General features: G+C 43.8%; 1 protein-coding gene across 3 annotated transcripts; it reads right to left on the bottom strand.

Moving 5' to 3' along the window:
• Positions 1–27166, bottom strand: LOC139552756 (claudin-3-like). 3 transcript variants are annotated; one of them, XM_071364792.1, is made up of 2 exons: positions 26028–27166; positions 1–293 (listed from the first exon to the last, which is right to left on the bottom strand). In XM_071364792.1, the coding sequence occupies exons 1-2, from the start codon at positions 26609–26611 to the stop codon at positions 53–55; spliced, it is 825 nt and encodes a 274-aa protein (XP_071220893.1). In that variant the 5' UTR covers positions 26612–27166; the 3' UTR covers positions 1–52. The 3 variants fall into 3 exon arrangements, 2 of the variants coding, with proteins under 2 accessions (XP_071220893.1, XP_071220894.1); XR_011670472.1 differs by having other exon boundaries at positions 158–293; positions 24384–27166; XM_071364793.1 differs by lacking the exon at positions 1–293 and adding an exon at positions 4849–7023 and having other exon boundaries at positions 26124–27162.
• Positions 27167–27677: the final 511 nt, after the last annotated feature.

Below are 27677 nucleotides of genomic sequence, written 5' to 3' on the forward strand. Positions count from 1 at the left end.
TTTGTATAATCCTGTTTTTTATTATTAAAAATGTACCCAAGCCAGTTTGAGGTTACAGTAAAATGAAAGGTAATGAATGCAATGTGAAGGTACAGAGCATCTGTATGGAGTTTGAATTTGAAATGCATCGGTTGACATTAATTACAATTAGTTTGAATCCGTGTGTTCTCTCCCACCAGTTGAGCGAGCAGAATCTCCCAACCCGCCTCTTTAGGTGAGACATGGGTGTGTTGCTTCCCTGGAGCATTGTTCCCATGGTAACAGCAGTGATGACGGCTGCAGACATCAGGTAACTAGGACCAAGGAAATTCAAGATGTTACAATTTGATGACTAGAGTGGAGGGCAAGAAGTTGAGAGACCTCACTAAGTATGTATGTGTGTGTATGTGTGTATGTTTGTGTGTGTGTGTGTGCATACAAGCTGATGTGACAGGTGGTGTACAGTGAGGGAGAACTGTGTCACACTGGTCTGGACAGGAGTCCGTTGTAAATGCAGTATTCGTGCAGAAAGGGGCTGAACTTTGATTGGCTCTCTCAAATATATATATTTTCTTTCCTGGGGGGTTAAGACTTGACATTATTTGGATTTGAAAATCCAATAGCTGTACTGGTAGGGGGCAGAGCTCGGGGCTGTGTGTGGTTGTACCTGTTGGTGTTTTAGTGAGAAAGACAGAGTAGAACCAATCAGTAAAAAATCACAATATGCTTGGGCGTGTGTTAGTACTGATAATGCTTAGAATATTGATTATTTCTGACAGACTGGGTGCTAGGGTGGGTCGAGGTGAAATAGCCCATCTTTGTTTAGGAGATTAGTAATGTCATGTTCAATGAAGTGAGCTCTCTGCTCTGCCTGGTTTGAATTGACATCGTAATAACCAAGGCTTTATGGTGTCACTTATTGACCAGTCTAGGGCCTTTAGGAAATGTGACAGAGGGGGTTATGGTTTAATGAATTGTATGACCCAAATAATGGACATTGATAAGAACACCCCAGCAGCTTTGAAGAATTCCCAGAAATTACATTCTCAGAAATGTGTTGTATTCATAGGTTGCACTCGTACATCCATCACTCGGTCGTGTCATGCCACTCTTATGAACGTTCTCAAGCCGCTCTCTACCGTAGACGCAATAGTGGTGCCAAAAAGTCGGGATAAACCCAGTCATTCTGGACAGACACTAACGACTATTTAGTCTAAATTACACTATAGCGCCTGCAAATACAATGACATTGCTAAAGCATTTGTATTAAGTCTTTGCCAGCGTTAATGCATAAAAATAAAAAAATCTATGTTAAGGGAAATGATTGAAAAAATGTCAACGTATGTTTTCATGTGGTATAAGCACTCGGAAGACGACCTTTGTTGGCGTTAGCATTCTCATAGACTTTGACTGGGTGGGTTAGCTAGTTAGCACATTAGACTGTATCTAATAATGGTCGTTATCCATACAGGCTGTAGGACTATCCCTTTTCAATCAAAGATCAATGCTTGAAATGGCAATGTTGTTAGAAACAGAAGATCAATGACAAAAGACAGAAACGGTGGCAACATCTTTATATAAACATTAGGATATTTGCTATCTGTTGTGCTACAAAGCTAACTAGCTAACCCTCCCAGTCAAAGTCTATGAGTATGCCAATGCCAATGAATGTCAGCTTCCGAGTGCTTATACTTTAATTTAATTAACATATCTTTCAAATTCGGTACATGTTATTTAGTAGTTTTGACCAATGTAATTCATATTAACAATGTTTTGCTTGTTTGTGAATGGGCCTGAAGTAGGAAAACAAAAGCAACAAATTAGATATGCCCTTGTTTTTTAAATGATTTTTAAATGTAACCTTTATTTAACCCTTGTTGCCAGGCGTCATAAGGTGAATACCCTATTCATACCCTATTCATACCCTATTCATACCCTATTCATACCCTATTCATGAATCAGCGAGTGTGTGCTAAGTGTTCTGTGTGGAATGACACTCATTTAATCTCATAAAACTCACATCAAGAGACTGACCCAGAAAACCTTCTAAGGGCATTTAGTCTGCCTAGTGTTTCTGTTTATATTCTTATTCCATCCCTTTACTTAGAGTTGTGTGTATTAGATAGTTGGTGTGGAATTGTTAGATTACTTGTTAGATATTACTGCACTGTCGGAACCAGAAGCACAAGCATTTTGCTACACTCACAATAACACCTGCTAACCATGTGTATGTGACCAATAAAATGTGATTTGATTTGATAGCACTATAATCAAATCAAATCAAATGTTATTGGTCACATACACATATCTAGCAGATGTTATTGCTGGTGTTGCAAAATACTTGTGTTCCTAGCTCCAACAGTGCCGTACAATTCACAACAATACACACAAATCTAAAAGTAAAATAATGGAATTAAGAAATATATAAATATTAGGACGAGCAATGCACCACCCTCTGGAGAGCCCTGCGGTTGCGGGCAGTGCAGTTGCCGTACCAGGAAGTGATACAGTCCGACAGGATGCACTCAATTGTGCATCTGTACCCTTTTCCCCTTATAAGATTGTTGTGGAGACCTCTATGTCAGTCATATAGGAAGACAAACTAGGGCTGTGCACAAAATGGCACCCTTTTCCCTATAGTGTACTACTTTAGTTGAGCGCCCTGGGCTGGGTTTCCTATAAGCATAGTAGCACTGAGATCATATTTCATCCATTTAGTTTCAATGAAATTAAGATGATCTCAGTGCTACGATGCTTTTGGGAATCCCAGCCCAGGTCAAAAGTAGTACACTACAGGTAACTGCCAAAATAAAGGAAACACTTGAGTTAATGAGGGATACAAAGTATATTGAAAGTATTTGCTTCCACACAGGTGTGGTTCCTGAGATAATTAATCAATTAACATCCCATCATGCTTAGGGTCATGTATAAAAATGCCCAGTTGCTTATTACTCAAAGGAGTATGGGGGGTTTAAAGGGTGTGTGTGTGTGTGTGTGTGTGTGTGTGTGTGTGTGTGTGTGTGTGTGTGTGTGTGTGTGTGTGTGTGTGTGTGTGTGTGTGTGTGTGTGTGTGTGTGTGTGTGTGTGTGTGTGTGTGTGTGTGTGTGTGTGTGTGTGTGTGTGTGTGTGTGTGTGTGTGTGTGTGTGTGTGTCAGTCACCAGGTCTCAACCCAATTGAACACTAATGGGAGATTCTGGGGCGGTGCATGAAATTGTGTTTTCCACCACCATCAAAAAAACATCAATGGGATTTCTCATTTTATGTATTTTAGTCATTTAGCTCTCATCCAGAGCTACTTACACTGCATTCATCTTCAGATAGCTAAGTGGGATAACGACATATCAAAGTCGTAGTAAGTACATTTCTCCTCAATATAGAAGTTATCAGCCAAAGTGCTAGTAGGAAAAGAGCGGGAACTGACTTCCCGTAGGGGCGGGACGGCCAGGAAAAGAGCGGGAGCTGACTTCCTGTAACGGCGGGACGGCCAGGAAAAGAGCGGGAGCTGACTTCCCGTAAGGGCGGGACGGCCAGGAAAAGAGCGGGAGCTGACTTCCCGTAAGGGCGGGACGGCCAGGAAAAGAGCGGGAGCTGACTTCCGATAGGGGCGGGACAGCCAGGAGACCAGAGCTGCCCGAACTGAGTGCTTGGGTTGGGATGTAGGGTTTGAGCATAGCCTGAAGGTGGGGAGGGGCAGTTCGCCTTACTGCTCCATTAGGTAAGCACTATGGTCTCTTAGTGGATGTGAGCTATGACTGGAAACCAGTGGAGTATGCGGAGGAGTGTGGTGACATGGGAAGGTTGAACACCAGACGGGCTGCGTCGTTCTGGGTGAGTTACAGGGGTTCGATGGCACAAGCGGGGAGCCCAGAGAACAGTAGTCCAGACGGGAGATGACAAGTGCCTGGATTAGGACCTGTGCCGCTTCCTGTGTGAGGAAAAGTTATACTCTACGGATGTTGAAGAGTATGAACCTGCATGAGGGAGTCACTGCTTTGATGTTTGTAGAGAACGACATGATCACGCCAAGTTTCTTTGCACTCTGGGACTGGAAGAGTGGTATTGCATTCCTGCAATAGAATTCCAGACACTTGTAGAATCAATGCCAAGGCGCATTGCAGCTTTTCTGATGTCTTAATAGGGCCCAACGCCCTATTAATAAGACACTTTATGTTGGTCTTTCCTTTATTTTGGCAGTTAACCTGTATCCAAGGGATAGGGTGTCATTTCAGATGCAACCCAACTCATTCCTCTCACCATAACTTTAGCAGATCAGTGTTTTCAATTGTGTTAATATGTTAATTTGGGACAGGTTTATTCAGGTGTTGTGCCATTAGCTGTACCAGAGGAAGTTCTCATAATCATAGAAACACAATACAGATACTCTGAACAAGCAGTATCACTTCCCCACAGAGTGTTAGTAGAGAGAGAAACATGCGGAAGACACATTTCAGTTGTACAATTGACTTGCCTAGTTAAATAAAGGTTAAGAAGAAGAAAAAAAAATGAAAAAATGCAGAAGACACATTTCAGTTGTACAACTATAATGTGTCCTCCGCAATATATATTTTTATTTAACTAGGCAAGTCAGTTAAGAACAAATTCATATTTACAATGACAGCTTATGAATAGTGGGTTAACTGCCTTGTTCAGGGGCAGAACGACATATTTTAACTTGTCAGCTCAGGGATTCGATCCAGCAACCTTTACCGTTACTAGCTCGCCGCTCCTACCACAAGGCTACCTGTCTGTGATGGAATAAGACTATGTATAGAGTAATTATAGATAGTTACCTCTACCAGGAAGAGGTAAAGCTAGAGGTTGGAGGTATTTACCATGAAGAAATAAAACTGTTAAATGACAACAGGGAATACATTTTCACATTTATTGAAGCATAGTAGAGGACAGCTGAATATGTAGAGAGAAGCAGACCATTGCAAAACACGACATCATTCAAGCAATGTTGTCTTAACATATACGTATATAAAGACAATTTACAAGATACACATTCCATCAAACAATAAGTATTGAAACTAGGCATTGTATTTTAAATAAAAAAACTAAAATGGCTGACTTATTTCAAATAAACAACTGAAGCTGTCCATTGTGGTTATATGGGCGTTTGTAGGTAAACCTGACTGCTTGCCTGCAGTTGAAAATTAAGACCTTAGACACACATGCCTTTCATTAGGTAGTCTCTCACCCTCTATGAACACATCCACGCACGCACGCACGCACGCACGCACGCACGCACACACACACACACACACACAGTCTAAACCCTCATTCAGGTGTACTACTCCCTGCTCACCAAACAGTTCTTACAGTTGCTTTGTTAAACAGGAGACTGACTGACTCCATACGTCACCTCAGACAATGGTCCTGCTTTACCATCACTCTCCTAACTATAATTAGTCTATACATAGTCTCATTCTTTTACAAATGACACTACACATGTCTTACTATTTACAAGACAAAAATCTGACAAAAAGCATTTTCAGCATTAAAAAGCTATTAATTATTTGTAAAAAAAAATTACTAAACAAATGTTATTACACCACACACAAACACACACAGACACACAGAAAGGCCTAAATAGAGTGGAACTGTGAAGAGGAAGGAATCTATGATATCATGACCTGAGGCAGAATCTCTCACAACCAAATACATGCAAAAGACGCATGTGCGCACACACACACACACAAACACACACACATACTGAAACTCATTGCCTAATCTATGTAAAAACAGTGCTGGTCCTTCCTGGTCTGTGTTAATGAGACAACAATGAAACTTTTTAACTGAACGTTTCAGTGAAAGAAAATCCCACCTCCCCAACAGTAAACTACACACGCAATAGGGACCTCCATACTGCAGTAGAAATATGAGCCCACATGCTGTGTAACTGAAGCAGTTCTTCCAAGTACTTGAAAACCAAGACCCTTCAACTGTACGGTTTACTGAAACAAAAGGGCTTTGGTTTATCATCTGAAGTTTGAAATGAATGAATAACAACTAGAATTTAAACTATTCCATAAAACCAGTCATTACCAGTAGTCAACCTACCCCTTTGGGATTGTATGTACAGCATCTGGGTCTGACAGCCTCTACCAAACTTCACACAAGCCTATATAAAGCTGAACAATGACGCTGAACAGAGACACCCAAGCGGAGGAAAAGCTAAGCAGTAACATTAAAACACACATCCCTTCATATCGGAGTCTTTTCAGTAGGAGTTGTCTCCTAGTTTTTCCTGTCAGATAGCAAACTATCTATCTGTCTGTCTGTCTACCTGTGTGTCTGTCTGTCTGTCTCTATCTATCTACTTCTCCTCTATCACTCCTCTATCCTTTCTCCCCTCCGTTCAATCATGCAGGTAAATAGTCCCTCAGACGTAGTCTTTCCTGTCGTATCCCGCTGTGCCCCCGCTCACGCTGCGAGGGGCGGAGTAGGCCATGCGGGCGGGCTTGTACCTCTTCTCCTCCTTGGGGGGGCAGGAGCAGCACAGCATGGCTCCTCCGATAAGGAGCAGGGCCGCCGACCCCCAGCCGATGTAGAGTGAGGCTCCCAGCTCCCTCCTTTGGGACTCGACCAAAAGGGGGTTGTAGAAGTCTCGGATGATGGTGTTGGCCGACCAGGAGACAGGGATGAGGACGAGGATACCGGCCAGGATGAAGAAGATTCCGGAGATGATCATGACTTTAGCTTTGGCGGATTCGTCATCGATGCAGTTGGTGCACTTGGCTCCGACGATGGAGACCATCACCCCTAGAATCCCCAGGATGATGGCGATGATTGTCATGGCTCTGGCAGCCTGAAGGTCCTGAGGTAAGGCCAGCATGGAGTCATAGATCTTACACTGCATCTGTCCCGTGCTCTGGGTCACACAGTTCATCCATAACCCTTCCCAGATGGTCTGGGCTGTAATGATGTTGGCTCCGATGAAGGCTGTAACCTTCCACATGGGCAAAGCACAGACCACGATGCCCAGGATGAATCCTATGACTCCCAGGGCGATGCCCACAATCTCCATGCCCATCGACATGCTGGCTTCCTGGGGGCGTCTCTCTTATACACCTGACCTACCTGGAGGAATGAGGATGTCACTCAATTAAGGAATTCTAGAACCTCCTGAGATTCCAGAATTCAGCACAAAGAATGAACAGAGGATTCAGGCCAGCACTTTGTCCTAGGTTCTTTGTGTTCTGTTTTCTTCCTGTTGATGGCCCTGTGTATGACCACTCCCCTCTCTCTCTCTCTCTCTCTCTCTGTGTGTGGCGGGTGTGATGTAGCTAAGTGATGCTGCCACGGAAACTGAGATCTTTTATAGCTTAGTGGAGGCAGGTGAGGATGGAGGGAGGAGTCCCCTGGTGATGATGTCACAGGGTGGCAGAACAGGTTGCTGAATGCTCTTCACAAAAACAACACCTGCCCATAGAGGTTACTGAGAAAGGAGACGTGAGGGGGGTGGAGGAGGAGAAGGGAGAAGAGGAAGGAGAGATGAGAGGAGGGAGGGAGCCAGAGGGGAGAGTTTCACCTGTAATCTGACTCCCTCTTGACTATTTGTTCCAGTAACATAGGGACAGACAGTGCATTGACAATTACGCTGGCCTTACCTGCTCTCTTCTTTCGTGCCTTTCTGAAGAACAAATACCCGCTAAATGTTGGAAACAAGTGTGCTAAATCATGTCCTCTGACTGGATGTACTCTGTACCTTAGAGGTAATGGCTGGTACAACTAGTGTCATCTAATGGTTTGAACGTTTCACACAAAGAAACATGGACGGGAAACTATTTTTGCTGGTTTGACAACAAACATTAGGCCAGTCAATCTCCCTCACCCTACACACACACACACACACACACACACACACCCTTCTCATCCCCTCCCTGTAGGTAAGCCAGAGAGGGTAACAGTAGCTCATAGTGATACGTTCTACAGAGTCTGTTGTCATCACTGAGTGGTTGGGCCTATGGCTACCTATAAGCTTTACTGTGACTACCTATAAGCTTTACTGTGACTACCTATAAGCTTTACTGTGACTACCTATAGGCTTTAATGTGACTACCTATAGGCTTTACTGTCTGTGCATATTTGTCAACAACAGCTGGTGCACAAAATCTCAGGGAATCTCTAGATTTTGCTCGCCTGAAGTAGAGTATATTGTGATAAATTGCAGGCCGCACTACTTGCCTAGAGAGTTCTCAGCTATACTTTTCGTGGCTGTTTATTTACCACCACAGACAGATGCTGGCACTAAGACCGCACTCAGTCAGCTGTATAAGGATATAAGCAAACAGGAAACCACTCACCCAGAGGCGGCGCTCCTAGTGGCTGGAGACTTTAATGCAGGGAAACATAAATCAGTTCTACCAAATCTCTATCAACATGTTAAATGTGCAACCAGAGGGGAAAAAATTCTAGATCACCTGTACTCCACACACAGAGACGCGTACAAAGCTCTCCCTCGCCCTCAATTTGGTAAATCCGATCACATCTCTATCCTCCTGAATCCTGCTTACAAGCAAAAATTAAAGCAGGAAGCACCAGTGACTCAGTCTATAAAAAAATGGTCAGATGAAGCAGATGCTAAACTACAGGACTGCTTTGCTATCACAGACTGGAACATGTTCCGGGATTCTTCCAATGACATTGAGAAATACACCACATCAGTCACTGGCTTTATCAATAAGTGCATTGAGGACATTGTCCCCACAGTGACTGTACGTACATACCCCAACCAGAAGCCATGGATTACAGGCAACATTCGCACTGAGCTAAAGGGTAGAGCTGCCGCTTTCAAGGTGTGGGACTCTAACCCGGAAGCTTACAAGAAATCCCGCCATGCCCTGCGACAAACCATCAAACAGGCAAAGTGTCAATACAGGGCTCATACTATCATACTACACCGGCTCCGACACTTGTCGGATGTGGCAGGGCTTGCAAACTATTACAGACTACAAAGGGAAGCACAGCTGCGAGCTGCCCAGTGACACGAGCCTACCAGATGAGCTAAATCACTTCTATGCTCGCTTCGAGGCAAGCAACACTGAGGCATGCATGAGAGCATCAGCTGTTCCGGACGACTGTGTGATCACGCTCTCCGTAGCCGACGTGAGTAAGATCTTTAAACAGGTCAACATACACAAGGCTGCGGGGCCAGACGGATTACCAGGACGTGTGCTCCGGGCATGTGCTGACCAACTGGCATGTGTCTTCACTGACATTTTCAACATGTCCCTGATTTGAGTCTGTAATACCAACATGCTTCAAGCAGACCACCATAGTCCCTGTGCCCAAGAACACAAAGGCAACCTGCCTAAATGACTACAGACCCGTAGCACTCACATCCATAGCCATGAAGTGCTTTGAAAGGCTGGTAATGGCTCACATCAACACCATTATCCCAGAAACCCTAGACCCACTCCAATTTGCATATCTCCCAAACAGATCCACAGATGATGCAATCTCTATTGCACTCCACTACCCTTTCCCACCTGGACAAAAGGAACACCTATGTGAGAATGCTGTTCATTGACTACAGCTCAGCGTTCAACACCATAGTACCCTCAAAGCTCATCACCAAGCTAAGGAACCTGGGACTAAACACCTCCCTCTGCAACTGGATCCTGGACTTCCTGACAGGCCGCCCCCAGGTGGTGAGGGTAGGAAGCAACACATCTGCCACGCTGATCCTCAACACTGGAGCTGGCCAGGGTTGCGTGCTCAGTCCCCTCTTGTACTCCCTGTTCACCCACGACTGCATGGCCAGGCACGACTCCAACACCATCATTAAGTTTGCTGACGACACAACAGTGGTAGGCCTGATCACTGACAATGACGAGACAGCCTATAGGGAGGAGGTCAGAGACCTGGCCGGGTGGTGCCAGAATAACAACCTATCCCTCAACGTAACCAAGACTAAGGAGATGATTGTGGACTACAGGAAAAGGAGCACCGAGCACGTCCCCATTCTCATCGACGGGGCTGTAGTGGAGCAGGTGGAGAGCTTCAAAGTCCTTGGTGTCCACATTAACAACAAACTAGATTGGTCCAAGCACACCAAGACAGTCGTGAAGAGGGCACGACAAAGCCTATTCCCCCTAAGGAAACTAAAAAGATTTGGCATCGGTCCTGAGATCCTCAAAAGGTTCTACAGCTGCAACATCGAGAGAATCCTGACCGGTTGCATCACTGAGGAAGGCCCTAAAAATTGTCAATGACTCCAGCCACCCCAGTCATAGACTGTTCTCTCTACTACCGCATGGCAAGCGGTACCGGAGTGCCAAGTCTAGGACAAAAAGGCTTCTCAACAGTTTTTACCCCCAAGCCATAAGACTCCTGAACAGGTAACCAATTGGTTACCCGGACAACTTGCATTGTGTGCCCCCCCAACCCCTCTTTTACGCTGCTGCTACTCTCTGTTTATCTTATATGCATAGTCACTTTAACTATACATTCATGTACATACTACCTAAATTGGCCCGACCAACCAGTGCTCCAGCACATTGGCTAACCGGGCTATCTGCATTGTGTCCCACCACCCGCCAACCCCTCCTTTTACGCTTCTGCTACTCCCTGTTCATCATATATGCATAGTCACTTTAACGATACCTACATGTACATACTACCTCAATAAGCCTGACTAACAGGTGTCTGTATATAGCCTTGCTACTCTTTTTTCAAATGTCTTTTTACTGTTGTTTTATTTCTTTACTTACACACACACACACATACCTTTTTTTCCCCGCACCATTGGTTAAGCTTGTAAGTAAGCATTTCACTGTAAGGTCTACACCTGTTGTATTCGGCGCACGTGACAAATAAACTTTGATTTGATTTGAGTACATTTTAGCGCTGACAAAAGCGTTATAGGTTTGGGGGTGTGTCAAATAATTGTTGCTATTTCTATGCTTGGTTTTTAATCAAATTTAACACAAGTGGGGAAACCAATCGAGATTTACACACACAAATGGCACATCTCTCTTTCCGTGGGAACTGTGCTTCATGGCTCGATAGGCTGCGCTTCCGTTCTCAAAATCCATTATCAACTGCGTTACCGTTAAGAGCTTCTTTTTGTGGGTCTTAAAACTTCCCATTAGTGCTGCTTGAAAATGTCACTTTTGCTCATGTTTTTAAGGACACACTTCAAATATTGCCACAGGTCAAATGCCAAACCTGACACATGGGGCTGGAGAATTCCCCAGTTTTAACATGACAAAATTGCTAAATAACGTGTTTGACACTTGCGCCTCCTTAGCGCCAGCCAAAAAATAGAGCCCTCAGTCACACTCACGCAAACAAGCACACACACACACACGCAGCAATAAGCCTCACACCGTGATTCACCTAGGCCTACTGTGTAGCAACATACACAATTACGTTTTATGATAGTGATTTCTCACAGTAGTTTCTTGGTTCCTTGTCTCTAATTGTAATTATTCCTTCGTATAATTCTACCTTTGTTTGTTTCTATGTGAATGAGAATTTATTAATAAAAGACGAATATGGAAAAAGGTTGACGTTGCTGTCAGAATTGTTGAGCCACCTTACTATTCATTATGTTGGCCTACTTCCTGCTTCCACATGGTGACATGGCATTCCACAGCCAGCAGGTTTCTGTGTCAGTTCCTATAACAGAATGATTATGCGGGAAAACATTCCCAGATCTCTGAAAACCTGCAAAACTGCCCTGTGAGTAAATATGACCACACACAGAGAGAGAGAGAGAGAGCCCAGACACCCTTAGCATACAAACCATGTACTCCTCTCAGTATCGGTTGCGAACTCACATTCTACAGCTTCCTCCATATACTGAGTGACACATTAGAAATACCATGAAAAATTTCACTCACACTTTGTAGAATAAAGTCAGTTGTTCTCTGTCATAAGTATAACTAATGTTCAGTTAACTCAATTTGCTGTTTTGGCTTTAGCTGTCAGTGAAGCACTAAAGCAGATGAATAGCGTTGAATTAAAGTGGGTACGTATTTGTATTGTGTTAAGGATGGTGATGGAAGGCCTGTCACATGTTGTGATGGTGATGAAAGACCTGACCCCCCCCCCCCCCCTCCCAACCACCCAAAATGTCCACATTTGTCAGTTGGTTGCCTCTGGTTACCGGTCCTTGGGATATATCTCTCACAGGTACAATCAACGGCAACAACATTGAGATAGCTAAATTTACACATGAAACCTTTAACTGAACGGGTACTCTGCTCAGCATGCATTTGAGTCTGTTGTGTTTACAGTTCTTGTTAATCAGTCCATTGATTGTAGCACCTGAATAATCAACAACAACAGCAACAACATCAACAACAGTGGAGTGTTTTACATTCAACTAAACATACAGCCACTGACATTCACCACAGGTCTATATTTCCGTAGATGATAAACTTGGGCTTAGTTTTACCTGATCATGTGACCTGACCTAAAGCCTTATGTGTGCTGTGCCCCAACCTATCCGACAGCAGTGTTGGGGAAGCTACTCTGAAAATATAGTTTACCAAGCTACCAATTACTTCACATTGGAAGAAGTTAAGCTATACTAAAGCTACCCTTAATGTCGCAAAAAAACTTTTTAGGCGAACGGACCAAGTTCAAATAGAAATATGAGTTATAGATCTGTCATTCTCATTGAAAGCAAGTCTAAGAAGTGGTATATCTTTTCTATGTGCACTATTTCTATGCTTCCCGTTAAGTTCCGTTTTTTGCGTCTTTTACTTTCGGTTTTGTACACCAGCTTCAAACAGCAAAACAAGACAATATTTTTGGAAAATACATTTCACAACGGTTTAGATGGTACAATGATTCTCTACACAATGACTGCTTGTTTTGTCACATAAACTGAAATTAGGCTAACTATTAGAATTTTAGCATCTAGAAAATGGTGGATGGATTCCTGCATATTGCACCTTTAAGAAAAATATACAGATGTCAGACCTTAACTTGATCACTCTTTTGTCGGGAGAATTTTCCCGCTGTATCGGGAAATTCGAATGAGCCGCGTTATTCCTTGAACATGTGCAGTTCTCTTTCTCTCCATGCAATCGAGTCATTGGGATCAGGACTTGCGATCAAAATAATATTATCTGTCACTCGCTCAAACGCTACATCAAGATCATATTATAGTTTATCAAATCTGTTTATCATACAGTATATGCATAGTCACTTTAACCAAACCTACACTACCGTTCAAAAACATTTCCTTGTCCTTGTCACTTAGAAATGTCCTTCTTTTTGAAAGAAAAGCACATTTTTGTCCATTTAAAATAACATCAAATTGATCAGAAATACAGTGTAGACATTGTTAATGTTGTAAATGACTATTGTAGCTGGAAACGGCAGATTCTTTATGGAATATCTACATAGTTGTACAGAGGCCCATTATCAGCCAACATCACTCCTGTGTTCCAATGGCATGTTGTGTTGGCTAATCCACGTTAATAATTTTAAAAGGCTAATTGATCATTAGAAAACCCTTTTGCAATTATGTTAGCATAGCTGAAAACTGTTGTTCTGATTAAAGAAGCAATACAACTGGCCTTCTTTAGACTAGTTGAGTTTCTGAAGCATCAGCATTTGGGTTCGATTACAGGCTAACAATGAGAAGTTGGAGGCCCTGGTGCACAACTGAGCAAGAGGACAAGTACATTAGGGTGTCTAGTTTGAGAAACAGACGCCTCACAAGTCCTCAACTGGCAGTTCAGTAAATAGTACCTGTAAAACACCAGTCTCAACGTCAACAGAACTAAGCCAACCTCAGCGTGAGCTTTGGTTGCGAATGGTATGAACTTTGAACTCTTATTCACTACAGATGTGATACCTCCTAGCCGTTGAGTTAGCAACAGCAGCTGTAAACATGAGCTAGGAAAGGACGGAGGTTGACGTATCCAGTCTAACACACAACGAAGATACTACAACGTATCCAATTTACCACCAGAGACATTCTTCGGAGGACAGGAAGATCTCTTTTGGCCAACACGGCCAGCATCTACGACCAACCTACCGAAGCGCAGCTCAGAGTAAATATTTATTGCATTTTCCTTTTCCAAATGGGCGGTAATTTAGAATGCATAAGATACTGTATTTACGATAGCATAGCTTTTCCCCTTTGTTCCTCAGTCTTCCCGCTCTTTCACTCAAACCCAACCCCCTTTCCTTTGTGTAACCAGCCGTCATGTCGGCTTTGTCCACCAGGGACTTTTTCTGTATATATGTAATTCTGTGTGATTAGTTGGGTATTTAGTAAATAAATAATTAAACCCAATTTTGTATTGCTGATTCAACTTGTTAGCCAGGGTTCGTGAAGATAACAAAAAATGTACAACTTTCAGATGAGACTGAAATAAGGTGACGATTAATATTGACTGCTATTGATGTAAAATATGACTAGGTCTTTAAGAGTTTATTCGGAAGGTAACAGCTCTATAAACACTCTTTCGTGGTGCCCCGACTTTCTAGTTAATTACATTTACATGATTAGCTCAAGTAATTAGCTCAGGTAATATTAATTACAGAGAAAGGATTTTATAGAATAACATGTCATATCACTTAATCTGGCATAGCCAAAGACACGACAAATGTTATTCATATTCTTCATAATTAATCTGTATTAATTAAATAAACACGCTGAAAATCCAGTGTTTCTATGTTAATTAAACAGTTTTGTTATATTTCTGTCTTCTGTGCTCTATATAAAGTGTAATATTGCAATGCAAACTGATTTTTTTTTAACTCTATATCTGACATGGTACAGGTGTCTTCTTTTTTGGAAGCCCATAACCATGTGTGTGAGGTGTATACTTTAGTTTCAAAGTAGATTTGTTTAAGGCTTCCTAGAAACACTATTTGTGACCCTGATTGCACTGCAGTAAAAGGTTAAATAATAAATTAACATCAAATCAATTACAGTAAGTTGTAATTTTTGTTCTCTCACAGTTGAGCATAAGGTGTAAAAAATGACCAAACTACAATTCTAACTAGTAGTTTTCTGATCTGATATTTTTACACTTACTTGAGTAGTTTATTAAGAGGACTACTTTTTCTTTAGTAAATTACAAACTAAGTGACAGTATGTTCAGTACTTTATCCACCTCTGAAAATTATGCATAGCCTAACTATAAAATGTGGACGAGCATCCACGCTGGAGGAACTACTATTGGTCACCTCTACCGCTCCCTAAAATATTATGTCGGTGTTAACAGATAGCAGGGGTGGAAATATTTGGGGTGTGTCCTTAAAAACATGATCCATAGGGCTAATTAGCGCTGAAAGGGATATTTAAGATCAACCAAAAGCTGGTTTTAGCGGTAACACAGTTGGTTCTGGCATGAATTTTAACAGTGGAGACGCAGCTTATCCAGCCATGACTCACAGTTCCCATATGCGCATGGAACTAGAGTTGCCTAATATTCTTTTGGTGCCTGTATACTTCCTATTTAGAAACATAAAAACAAATGCTTTTTTCCATTTTGTTTTATTTTGTTAAATACCAATGACGGCTTTTTTTTGTCAAGACTGTCAATAAAGGTTTTGGCTCCTGAGACTGCTTGGAAATAAATGTTAATCACCAAAGATTTATTATAATATAAAGTTTGTGAAGAGCAAAACAGTGAGCGAGCAAAACAGTGAGCTGACATTCCCTTTTAATCTATGAATTGTAGGCAGGCCCACATAATTTTTGCCATTCAGGTCCCGTTTTGGATGTGCTTAAGATCCCCTCCAGGATGTAGGCTACGTGTCCATGCCCATCATGAAACCAGAGATGTGAACCTCAGTGAATACCAGTAATCATCGTATTTAGAAGTTATCTGTAACCTGTAACAATTGTTTGTGTTCCATTTCATATGTTCAAAAACCCAATACCTCTCTTCGGCCTACTATAAAGAAGACTGGTTCAACAGCTATGCTTGTCTTTTTTATCAAATATAATTACATTTCACATTTATTTATTGTTGTTGTTGTTAAAAAACAAACATTATATTGGATTTTTGTCCAACTACTGTGAAAAGTGTGGATGTGCCGTAAAAAAGAGGAACAGAATCAGAACCAGGAACGAACGTGATCAATAGTGTTCGAGAACAGAATCCTTATTTTAAATGCAAGGCAACCGGTTAATAACATTATTTTACGTTCCAGAAATGTTTTTCAGTCCCACAAAAAACTAAACAAAGCGTCTAGGCAAAGCCCTCACTCTGTTACTCAGGTTGCCAAGGGTAGCCTGGCCGTGCTTCCCAAAAAAAACTACTAACCCACCAGACTGAGACAATTGAATGTTAACACCAGGATACTGTCCAACTACTACACCAGACTGAGACAACTGACTGTCAACACCAGGATACTGTCCAACTACCCCACCAGACTGAGACAATTGAATGTTAACACCAGGATACTGTCCAACTACTACACCAGACTGAGACAATTGACTGTCAACACCAGGATACTGTCCAACTACTACACCAGACTGAGACAATTGAATGTTAACACCAGGATACTGTCCAACTACTACACCAGACTGAGACAACTGACTGTCAACACCAGGATACTGTCCAACTACTACACCAGACTGAGACAACTGACTGTCAACACCAGGATACTGTCCAACTACTACACCAGACTGAGACAACTGACTGTCAACACCAGGATACTGTCCAACTACTACACCAGACTGAGACAACTGACTGTCAACACTAGGATACTGTCCAACTGCTACACCAGACTGAGACAACAGACTGTCAACACCAGGATACTGTCCAACTACTACACCAGACTGAGACAACAGACTGTCAACACCAGGATACTGTCCAACTACTACACCAGACTGAGATAACTGACTGTCAACACTAGGATACTGTCCAACTACTACACCAGACTGAGACAACTGACTGTCAACACTAGGATACTGTCCAACTACTACACCAGACTGAGACAATTGAATGTTAACACCAGGATACTGTCCAACTACTACACCAGACTGAGACAATTGAATGTTAACACCAGGATACTGTCCAACTACTACACCAGACTGAGACAACTGACTGTCAACACCAGGATACTGTCCAACTACTACACCAGACTGAGATAACTGACTGTCAACACCAGGATACTGTCCAACTACTACACCAGACTGAGACAATTGAATGTTAACACCAGGATACTGTCCAACTACTACACCAGACTGAGACAACTGACTGTCAACACCAGGATACTGTCCAACTACTACACCAGACTGAGATAACTGACTGTCAACACCAGGATACTGTCCAACTACTACACCAGACTGAGACAATTGAATGTTAACACCAGGATACTGTCCAACTACTACACCAGACTGAGACAACTGACTGTCAACACCAGGATACTGTCCAACTACTACACCAGACTGAGATAACTGACTGTCAACACCAGGATACTGTCCAACTACTACACCAGACTGAGACAATTGAATGTTAACACCAGGATACTGTCCAACTACTACACCAGACTGAGACAACTGACTGTCAACACCAGGATACTGTCCAACTACTACACCAGACTGAGACAACTGACTGTCAACACCAGGATACTGTCCAACTACTACACCAGACTGAGATAACTGACTGTCAACACCAGGATACTGTCCAACTACTACACCAGACTGAGACAATTGAATGTTAACACCAGGATACTGTCCAACTACTACACCAGACTGAGACAACTGACTGTTAACACCAGGATACTGTCCAACTACTACACCAGACTGAGACAACAGACTGTCAACACTAGGATACTGTCCAACTACTACACCAGACTGAGACAACAGACTGTCAACACCAGGATACTGTCCAACTACTACACCAGACTGAGACAATTGAATGTTAACACCAGGATACTGTCCAACTACTACACCAGACTGAGACAATTGAATGTTAACACCAGGATACTGTCCAACTACTACACCAGACTGCGACAACTGACTGTCAACACCAGGATACTGTCCAACTACTACACCAGACTGAGACAATTGAATGTTAACACCAGGATACTGTCCAACTACTACACCAGACTGAGACAACTGACTGTCAACACCAGAATACTGTCCAACTACTACACCAGACTGAGACAACTGACTGTCAACACCAGGATACTGTCCAACTACTACACCAGACTGAGACAACTGACTGTCAACACCAGGATACTGTCCAACTACTACACCAGACTGAGACAACTGACTGTCAACACCAGGATACTGTCCAACTACTACACCAGACTGAGATAACTGACTGTCAACACCAGGATACTGTCCAACTACTACACCAGACTGAGACAACAGACTGTCAACACTAGGATACTGTCCAACTACTACACCAGACTGAGACAACAGACTGTCAACACCAGGATACTGTCCAACTACTACACCAGACTGAGACAATTGAATGTTAACACCAGGATACTGTCCAACTACTACACCAGACTGAGACAATTGAATGTTAACACCAGGATACTGTCCAACTACTACACCAGACTGCGACAACTGACTGTCAACACCAGGATACTGTCCAACTACTACACCAGACTGAGACAATTGAATGTTAACACCAGGATACTGTCCAACTACTACACCAGACTGAGACAACTGACTGTCAACACCAGAATACTGTCCAACTACTACACCAGACTGAGACAACTGACTGTCAACACCAGGATACTGTCCAACTACTACACCAGACTGAGACAACTGACTGTCAACACCAGGATACTGTCCAACTACTACACCAGACTGAGACAATTGAATGTTAACACCAGGATACTGTCCAACTACTACACCAGACTGAGACAACTGACTGTCAACACCAGGATACTGTCCAACTACTACACCAGACTGAGATAACTGACTGTCAACACCAGGATACTGTCCAACTACTACACCAGACTGAGACAATTGAATGTTAACACCAGGATACTGTCCAACTACTACACCAGACTGAGACAATTGAATGTTAACACCAGGATACTGTCCAACTACTACACCAGACTGCGACAACTGACTGTCAACACCAGGATACTGTCCAACTACTACACCAGACTGAGACAATTGAATGTTAACACCAGGATACTGTCCAACTACTACACCAGACTGAGACAACTGACTGTCAACACCAGAATACTGTCCAACTACTACACCAGACTGAGACAACTGACTGTCAACACCAGGATACTGTCCAACTACTACACCAGACTGAGACAACTGACTGTCAACACCAGGATACTGTCCAACTACTACACCAGACTGAGACAACTGACTGTCAACACCAGGATACTGTCCAACTACTACACCAGACTGAGACAACTGACTGTCAACACCAGGATACTGTCCAACTACTACACCAGACTGAGACAACTGACTGTCAACACCAGGATACTGTCCAACTACTACACCGGCCATACAGCGTGCTGACCTTCTGTTTCCTGGTATGGGGGGGCTGTCATTGGCTGATAAGGGAATCCTCAGGCGTACTGTGAACCTCGGATCCAAGCTCTGCAGGCTGTAGTGCAGGGTGCTTCAGGGCCTCTATGATAAACAGGCACAAGGCCACAAGGCTCACAAGCAATCTTGCCCAATGTTTTGAGCTGCTGCCCCCCTGGAAGGAGATTAAGCGTCCCATTGTTCAGCAAGAACAGGAGCAGGGCAAGTTTAATTCCGTCAGTCATCGTGCTGCTGAGCAGTGGAACATAGGACAGATGCAGGTCCAATGCACGGTCAGACAGTAGGCAGCAGAGACTTTGAATATGTTAAAATGTTAAATGTGTAACTTGTGTAATAACTTTCCAACCTTAGGTGTGCTGTGCCCCAACCTATCCAGGTTATGGAAAACAGCTTATTTTTTCAATGCCTACCTGATTGGTCAAGTGAAGTAGTTTAGTGGTGTTAATATTCACCTGCGGCAGCACCTCTCCAGGCCTCTCCACTAAGCCATGTGCCTCCACACCTCTCAGGTCAGACCATAAGGTACAATTTAACTATTCAAATAGGGAAGCAGCAGTAGTCAATCAACCAGTCAGTCAGTCAGTCAGCCAGTCAGCCATTCAGTCAGTATCTTTGCCAGCCTGTCTCTATCATTGAGCCAGCCAGACCAGCTGAGTCACTGTGATTATTTGTGTCCGTGCTTGTGTGTGTGTGTGTGTGTGTGTGTGTGTGTGTGTGTGTGTGTGTGTGTGTGTGTGTGTGTGTGTGTGTGTGTGTGTGTGTGTGTGTGTGTGTGTGTGTGTGTGTGTGTGTGTGTGTGTGTGTGTGTCTGTGTGTGTGATCTGCGTGAATACTTTCCTCACACTTCCACTTTTTATGGTATTTTCTTCCTATTTATTGTGTGTAAACGCACCACCATGGTTATTGAACCAATGACGGGTATGTTAGTCTGGTTTCCACCGAAACTGTTTAGATATGCTGTCAGAAAAACACAATGCATGACAGTGATAGAATAGGTAAGTAAATAGATAATCAAAATGTCATTGTATGTGCAATTCTCTTGTCTAACCCAACCTCACTGTCTTGTCTAACCCCACCTCACCCTCTTGTCTAACCCCACCTCACCCTCTTCTCTAAACCCACCTCACCCTCTTCTCTAAACCCACCTCACCCTCTTCTCTAACCCCACCTCACCCTCTTCTCTAACCCCACCTCACCCTCTTCTCTAATTAGCCCCATCTCACCCTCTTGTCTAACCACACCTCTCTCTTCTCTAAACCCACCTCACCCTCTTGTCTAACCCCACCTCGCCCTCTTCTCTAAACCCACCTCACCCTCTTCTCTAACCGCACCTCACCCTCTTCTCCAAACCCACCTCACCTCTTCTCGAACCCCACCTCACCCTCTTCTCTAACCCCACCTCACCCTCTTCTCTAACCCCACCTCACCCTCTTCTCTAACCCCACTTAAACCTCTTCTCTAACCCCACCTCACCCTCTTGTCTAACCCCACCTCATCCTCTTGTCTAACCCCACCTCACCCTCTTCTCTAAACCCACCTCACCCCCTTCTCTAACCCCATCTCACCCTCTTGTCTAACCACACCTCACCTCTTCTCGAACCCCACCTCACCCTCTTCCCCAACCCCCTCTCACCCTCTTCTCTAACCCCACCTCACCCTCTTCTCTAACCCCACTTCACCCCCTTCTCTAACCCCACCTCACCCTCTTCTCTAACCCCACCTCACCCTCTTCTCTAACCCCACTTAAACCTCTTCTCTAACCCCACCTCACCCTCTTGTCTAACCCCACCTCACCCTCTTGTCTAACCCCACCTCACCCTCTTCTCTAAACCCACCTCACCCCCTTCTCTAACCCCACCTCACCCTCTTCTCTAACCCCACCTCACCCTCTTCTCTAACCCCACCTCACCCTATTGTCTAACCCCACCTCACCCTCTTCTCTAACCTCACCTCACCCTCTTCTCTAACCCCACCTCACCCTCTTCTCTAACCCCACCTCACCCTCTTGTCTAACCACACCTCTCTCTTCTCTAAACCCACCTCACCCTCTTGTCTAACGCCACCTCACCCTCTTCTCTAAACCCACCTCACCCTCTTCTCTAACCCCACCTCACCCTCTTCTCTAAACCCACCTCACCCTCTTCTCTAACCCCACCTCACCCTCTTCTCTAACCCCACCTCACCCTCTCTTCTAACCCCACCTCACCCTCTTCTCTAAACCCACCTCACTGTCTTGTCTAAACCCTACCTCATCCTCTACTCTAACCCCACTTCGACCTCTTCTCTAAACCCACCTCACTGTCTTGTCTAACCACACCTCTCTGTTCTCTAAACCCCACCTCACCCTCTTGTCTAACCCCACCTCACCCTCTTCTCTAAACCCCACATCACCCTCTTCTCTAACCCTACCTCACCCTCTTTTGTAAACCCACCTCACCCTCTTCTCTAACCCCATCTCACCCTCTTCTCTAACCCCACCTCACCCTCTTCTCTAACCCCACTTAAACCTCTTCTCTAACCCCACCTCACCCTCTTGTCTAACCCCACCTCACCCTCTTGTCTAACCCCACCTCACCGTCTTCTCTAAACCCACCTCACCCCCTTCTCTAACCCCACCTCACCCTCTTCTCTAACCCCACCTCACCCTCTTCTCTAACCCCACCTCACCCTCTTCTCTAACCCCACCTCACCCTCTTGTCTAACCACACCTCTCTCTTCTCTAAACCCACCTCACCCTCTTCTCTAACCCCATCTCACCCTCTTCTCTAACCCCACCTCACCCTCTTCTCTAACCCCACTTAAACCTCTTCTCTAACCCCACCTCACCCTCTTGTCTAACCCCACCTCACCCTCTTGTCTAACCCCACCTCACCCTCTTCTCTAAACCCACCTCACCCTCTTCTCTAACCCCACCTCACCCTCTTCTCTAAACCCACCTCACCCTCTTCTCTAACCCCACCTCACCCTCTTCTCTAACCCCACCTCACCCTCTCTTCTAACCCCACCTCACCCTCTTCTCTAAACCCACCTCACTGTCTTGTCTAAACCCTACCTCATCCTCTACTCTAACCCCACTTCGACCTCTTCTCTAAACCCACCTCACTGTCTTGTCTAACCACACCTCTCTCTTCTCTAAACCCCACCTCACCCTCTTGTCTAACCCCACCTCACCCTCTTCTCTAAACCCCACCTCACCCTCTTCTCTAACCCTACCTCACCCTCTTTTGTAAACCCACCTCACCCTCTTCTCTAACCCCATCTCACCCTCTTCTCTAACCCACCTCACCCTCATCTCTAACCCCACCTCACCCTATTGTCTAACCCCACCTCACCCTCTTCTCTAACCTCACCTCACCCTCTTCTCTAACCCCACCTCACCCTCTTCTCTAAACCCACCTCACCCTCTTCTCTAACCCCATCTCACCCTCTTCTCTAACCCACCTCACCCTCATCTCTAACCCTACCTCTCTCTTGTCTAGCCCCACCTCACCCTCTTCACACAATGATGTGATGACAAAATCACATTTATATACCATAATCAGTACATTACTTACATGAATTATACATTCATTCAGTTCCTACTGATCTAAAGTACATCATTTAACATTTAACTTAACAGCACTTAAATACATCAGGTTGTATGAACCAGCTCATACCACTATGTCATAAAAACGGTATTTGCCTGAAATGTCACATGCTGAAATTTAATGTGAATGTCTTCTCTCTGTCACTCATGGGTGAAACTGAAACTCTGGGAAAGAGTTTACTTGGCCGCTCTGCAGCCTTTCCTGCTATGACTGTTGTTTACTCTGAATGGTAGATCCTTCCTGCCAAGTCTTTACCTCACTCAGAAATACACACACACCACACACACACACACACACACACACACACACACACACACACACACACACACACACACACACACACACACACACACACACACACACACACACACACACACACACACACACACACACACACACACACACACAGTCTTGTGCAGCTAACCTTGTGGGGACATACAATTCAGTCCCATTCAATATTCTATTTTCCCTAACACCTAACCCTAAACCTAAACCTAACCCTAACCTGTACCCCAACCCTAACCTTAACCAGAAAACCTAACCTTAACCCTAGCTCCTAAGGCTAACCCTAAAACTAACCCTAGCTCCGATCCCTAACACTAAACCTAATTCTAACCCTACCACTAATTCTTACCTTAACACTAAACCTCTTATAAATAACTTTTGACCTTGTGGGGTCCAAGAAAATGTACCCAGTTGGTCAAATGTTAGTTGCTTGTACAAGTATAGCTCAACACACGCACGCACGCACGCACGCACGCACTCACTGACATGTTGAAATACTTCCTATTCATTTGAGCTATTTTATTATTGGGGAACATTAAAGCGTTATATATTCAATTTCAAAATAATGCAAAAAACACCTATTTTACTGAACAGAGTAAAACACTTGTATTATATAACCTGTTTTGTATGAATCATCAAACTGTAAACACAATATTTCCAGGCAAACAGAGGTCAATCATTTAGATTACAGGAGTTACACGTCTCATGGAAAGGTTATTCATTTCAAAAGATCCCAGATTGGCTGTCGGTAAATAGATGACATATTGCAACAACAAAAACAGATATGATATCAAAGTCCAAACTTCATCTGAGTAGTTTTTTTATACAGGTTCACTCTATGTTGAGAAGATTTGCTATAACGTTTTATATGACCATGAAGTCTCCTTCCTCCGCTACTCTCAAACATCACAATGTCACTGCTGTCAATGCTCTTTGTATTCTGTAGTTTACTGCTACTGTGCCACCTTGTTGGCCTGACTGTTTGGTTGCCCCAGCAACCCTGCACAGTCTATTTTTGTTGTTTACGTATCTTATAAAATATATGTATATATTGTCCTAGACTTACTGTACATATCGTGCATTGTTGAAACGTCTGTTGAACGGATTGGACTCTGATGCATAACCAATTTCCCCTTTCTCTTCCTCCCTCTATGGTTTTTAGACAACAGTTCAAATGCAATACCAGCTGTGAGCCGTCCTACCTCTTCTTCTGACAACAGTACAAAACCTAAAACTTTTGTTTGACATATTTCACATAACATTTGGAAACACACACATATGGAGTGATTCAAACCATTCAAAATAAGAATAGCACACTAAAACAGTTCCCAAAAAATTATGTAAACATTTAGTTCAGCTTTTGGCAGTGGTGGAAAATGTACCTAATTGTCATACTTGAGTAAAAGTAAAGATACCTTAATAGAAAATGACTGAAGTAAAAGTGAAAGTCACCCAGTAAAATACTACTTGAGGAAAAGTCTAAAAGTATTTGGTTTAAAATATTCTTATGTATCAAAAGTAAAAGTAAAAGCATAAATAATTTCAAATTCCTTATATTAAGCAAACCAGATGGAACAATTGTTCGTGTTTTTTTAAATTTGCGGATAGCCGGGGGCATATCCAACACTCAGACATCATTCAGAAACAAAGCCTTTTTGTTAAGTGAGTCGCCAGATCAGAAGCAGTAGAGATGTCCAGGGATATTCTCTTGATAAGTGCCTGAATGGGACCTTTTCTGTCCTGCTAAGCATTCAAAATGAGTACTTTTGGGTGTCAGGGACAATGTATGGAGTAAAAAGTACATCATTTTTTTTAGGAATGTAGTGAAGTAAAAGTAAAAGTTCTCAAAAATATAAATAGTAAAGTTAAGTACAGATACCCCAAAAAACGTCTTAAGTAGTACTTTAAAGTATTTTTTATTTAATTACACCGCTGGCTTTAGGTCAAGTTGGTTGTGGTCTAGCAAGCCGTGACTTTTTTTAAATCACATTATCTATTATTTAATCACCTGTATTGACAAGATACAGTATATTGCAAGTCTACAATAGCTCTAGTTAATAAGAGCATTGTGGCCTATAGTAGTGCTCAGTTATGATGAGTATTTAGTATTTTATTAAGATCCCCATAGCTCTGGCTGAAGCAGCTACTCTTCCTGAAGTCCACACAAAACATGACATAATACAGAACATCAATAGACAAGAACAGCTCATGGACAGAACAACACTTAAAATAAACAATAGAGCCCCTGACAACTGAGTCCCTGACAACTGAGTCCCTGACAACTGAGTCCCTGACAACTGAGTCCCTGACAACTGAGTCCCTGACAACTGAGTCCCTGACAACTGAAAGTAAACCAGACAGTATAAAACAACAAACAATTTTGTTTTGATTAGTGTATAAGGGCTTTTTTTTTTGGTCTCAGAGGAATAAGAGTAAACTTGATTCAGAGTTCTGGTCACCTCAAACCGTCCTAAGCTCAAGACATCTCCCTTTCCATGAAGGGAAGAAGGAGTTAAAGAATTTGCCCATTCTCCTGGTATATTTAAACAAACATTTGAAACAATCCCTTATATTCTAACATAAGAATCCCACATATACCAACCCCCCGCCGCCCCTTTCTCACACGTAGTCTCTCCTGTTGTAGGAGCTGGGGGCTGCAGACCGTGGAGTTGCAGAATACACCATCCGGCTCTGGGGTGGGATTGAGTACCTCGTAATGGGTTTGTCCTCCTGGGGAGGGCAGCTGCAGCAGAGGATAGCCCCCCCCACCAGCAGCAGCGCGGCTGCGGCCCAGCCCAGGTACAGCGCCGCCCCGATCTCCATCTTCTGTGCTGAGGGGATGATGGGGTTGTAGAACTGCTGGATGATGGTGTGAGCCGACCAGGACACAGGCACCATCTGGGTCAGCGAAGCCAGGATAAAGGCCACTCCGGCAGACACCATCACCTTGGCCTTCACCCCCTCCTCCTCGATGCAGTTGGTGCACTTAGCCCCAATGATAGCCACGAGGAGAGCTATGACCCCCAGGATGATGGTGACCACGGTGAGAGCCCTGGCGGCCTGCAGGTCCTGGGGCAAGGCCAGCATGGAGTCATAGACCTTACACTGCATCTGTCCCGTGCTCTGGAACACACAGCTCATCCATAACCCTTCCCAGTAGACCTGGGCTGTGATGATGTTGGCTCCGATGAAAGCTGTGACCCTCCACATGGGCAGAGCACAGCTCACTATGCTCAGTATCCAGCCCAGCACTGACAGGATCACACCCACTAGCTCCAGAGCAAACGACGCCATCGCACCACACTACTGGCTGAGTCCCACTGAGGATTAGGGTGGCACTCCTCTTTCTCTCACTTGCCTTTGTTCTCAGTCACTCACTCCACAGACGTCTTGATCACTTTCCTTACTCTTCTCTCAGACCCTCACTTTTCAGCTGTGACTCTTTCACTCCTTTCTCAGTCTCTTTATTTTGCTCTTTATTTCACTATCTCAGACTCTCACTCCCTCACTCATTATTTCCTTCTTTTTCTTGGTCTTATGTATCTCCAACTTCTTCCTTTTATATCTCCCTCACTCGTCTTGGTTGTAACTATTTCTCACATTCTTTCACCCCTCACACACTCTCTTCTTCTCTCCTGCCTTCAGTTCTTTTCTCTCCTTCTCTTCTTCTCTCCTCTTACTCTCTCCTTCTTTTCTCCTTCAGTCCTGTAGCAGATCACCTCTCCCTTGTCTACGTATCCAGGAATCGAAGCTTCTCACAGTGCGTTCTCTGTGTGTGTATCTCTGTGTGCATTTTCTTAGGTACAGATATCCCGTTTTCTCTGCCGTTGAGATGTTGTTCACTCTTATCTTTATATATTTTATTGCAGCATGGTCAGACCCATTGAAGCCATGACATCATACGCCAGGGCCAGCCAATCAGGTGTGGACTCGACACCGGCCATGTTTACAGCGAGGGTGTGTGTGTGTGTGTGTGTGTGTGCGTGTGTGTGTGTGTGTGTGTGGGTTTCCTCATAAAAGGGAGTAGTATTTATGGGTTAGCCTTTAGCCCATAGTAGCACTGTCCTCTGTAGTTTTTATTGGTGTTAATGGGTAATAAGTAGCAGAGGCAGGGCTTGTTATGTGGTTGATAGGTAACCTGCTGGAAGGGAGGCAGGTCTTGTTATGTGGTTGACAGGTAACCTGCTGGAAGGGAGGCAGGTCTTGTCATGTGGTTGACAGGTAACCTGCTGGAAGGGAGGCAGGTCTTGTTATGTGGTTGATAGGTAACCTGCTGGAAGGGAGGCAGGTCTTGTTATGTGGTTGACAGGTAACCTGCTGGAAGGGTGGCAGGTCTTGTTATGTGGTTGATAGGTAACCT

Source organism: Salvelinus alpinus, chromosome 24, assembly GCF_045679555.1.
Source record: "Salvelinus alpinus chromosome 24, SLU_Salpinus.1, whole genome shotgun sequence".
Classification (NCBI taxonomy): Eukaryota; Metazoa; Chordata; class Actinopteri; order Salmoniformes; family Salmonidae; genus Salvelinus; species Salvelinus alpinus.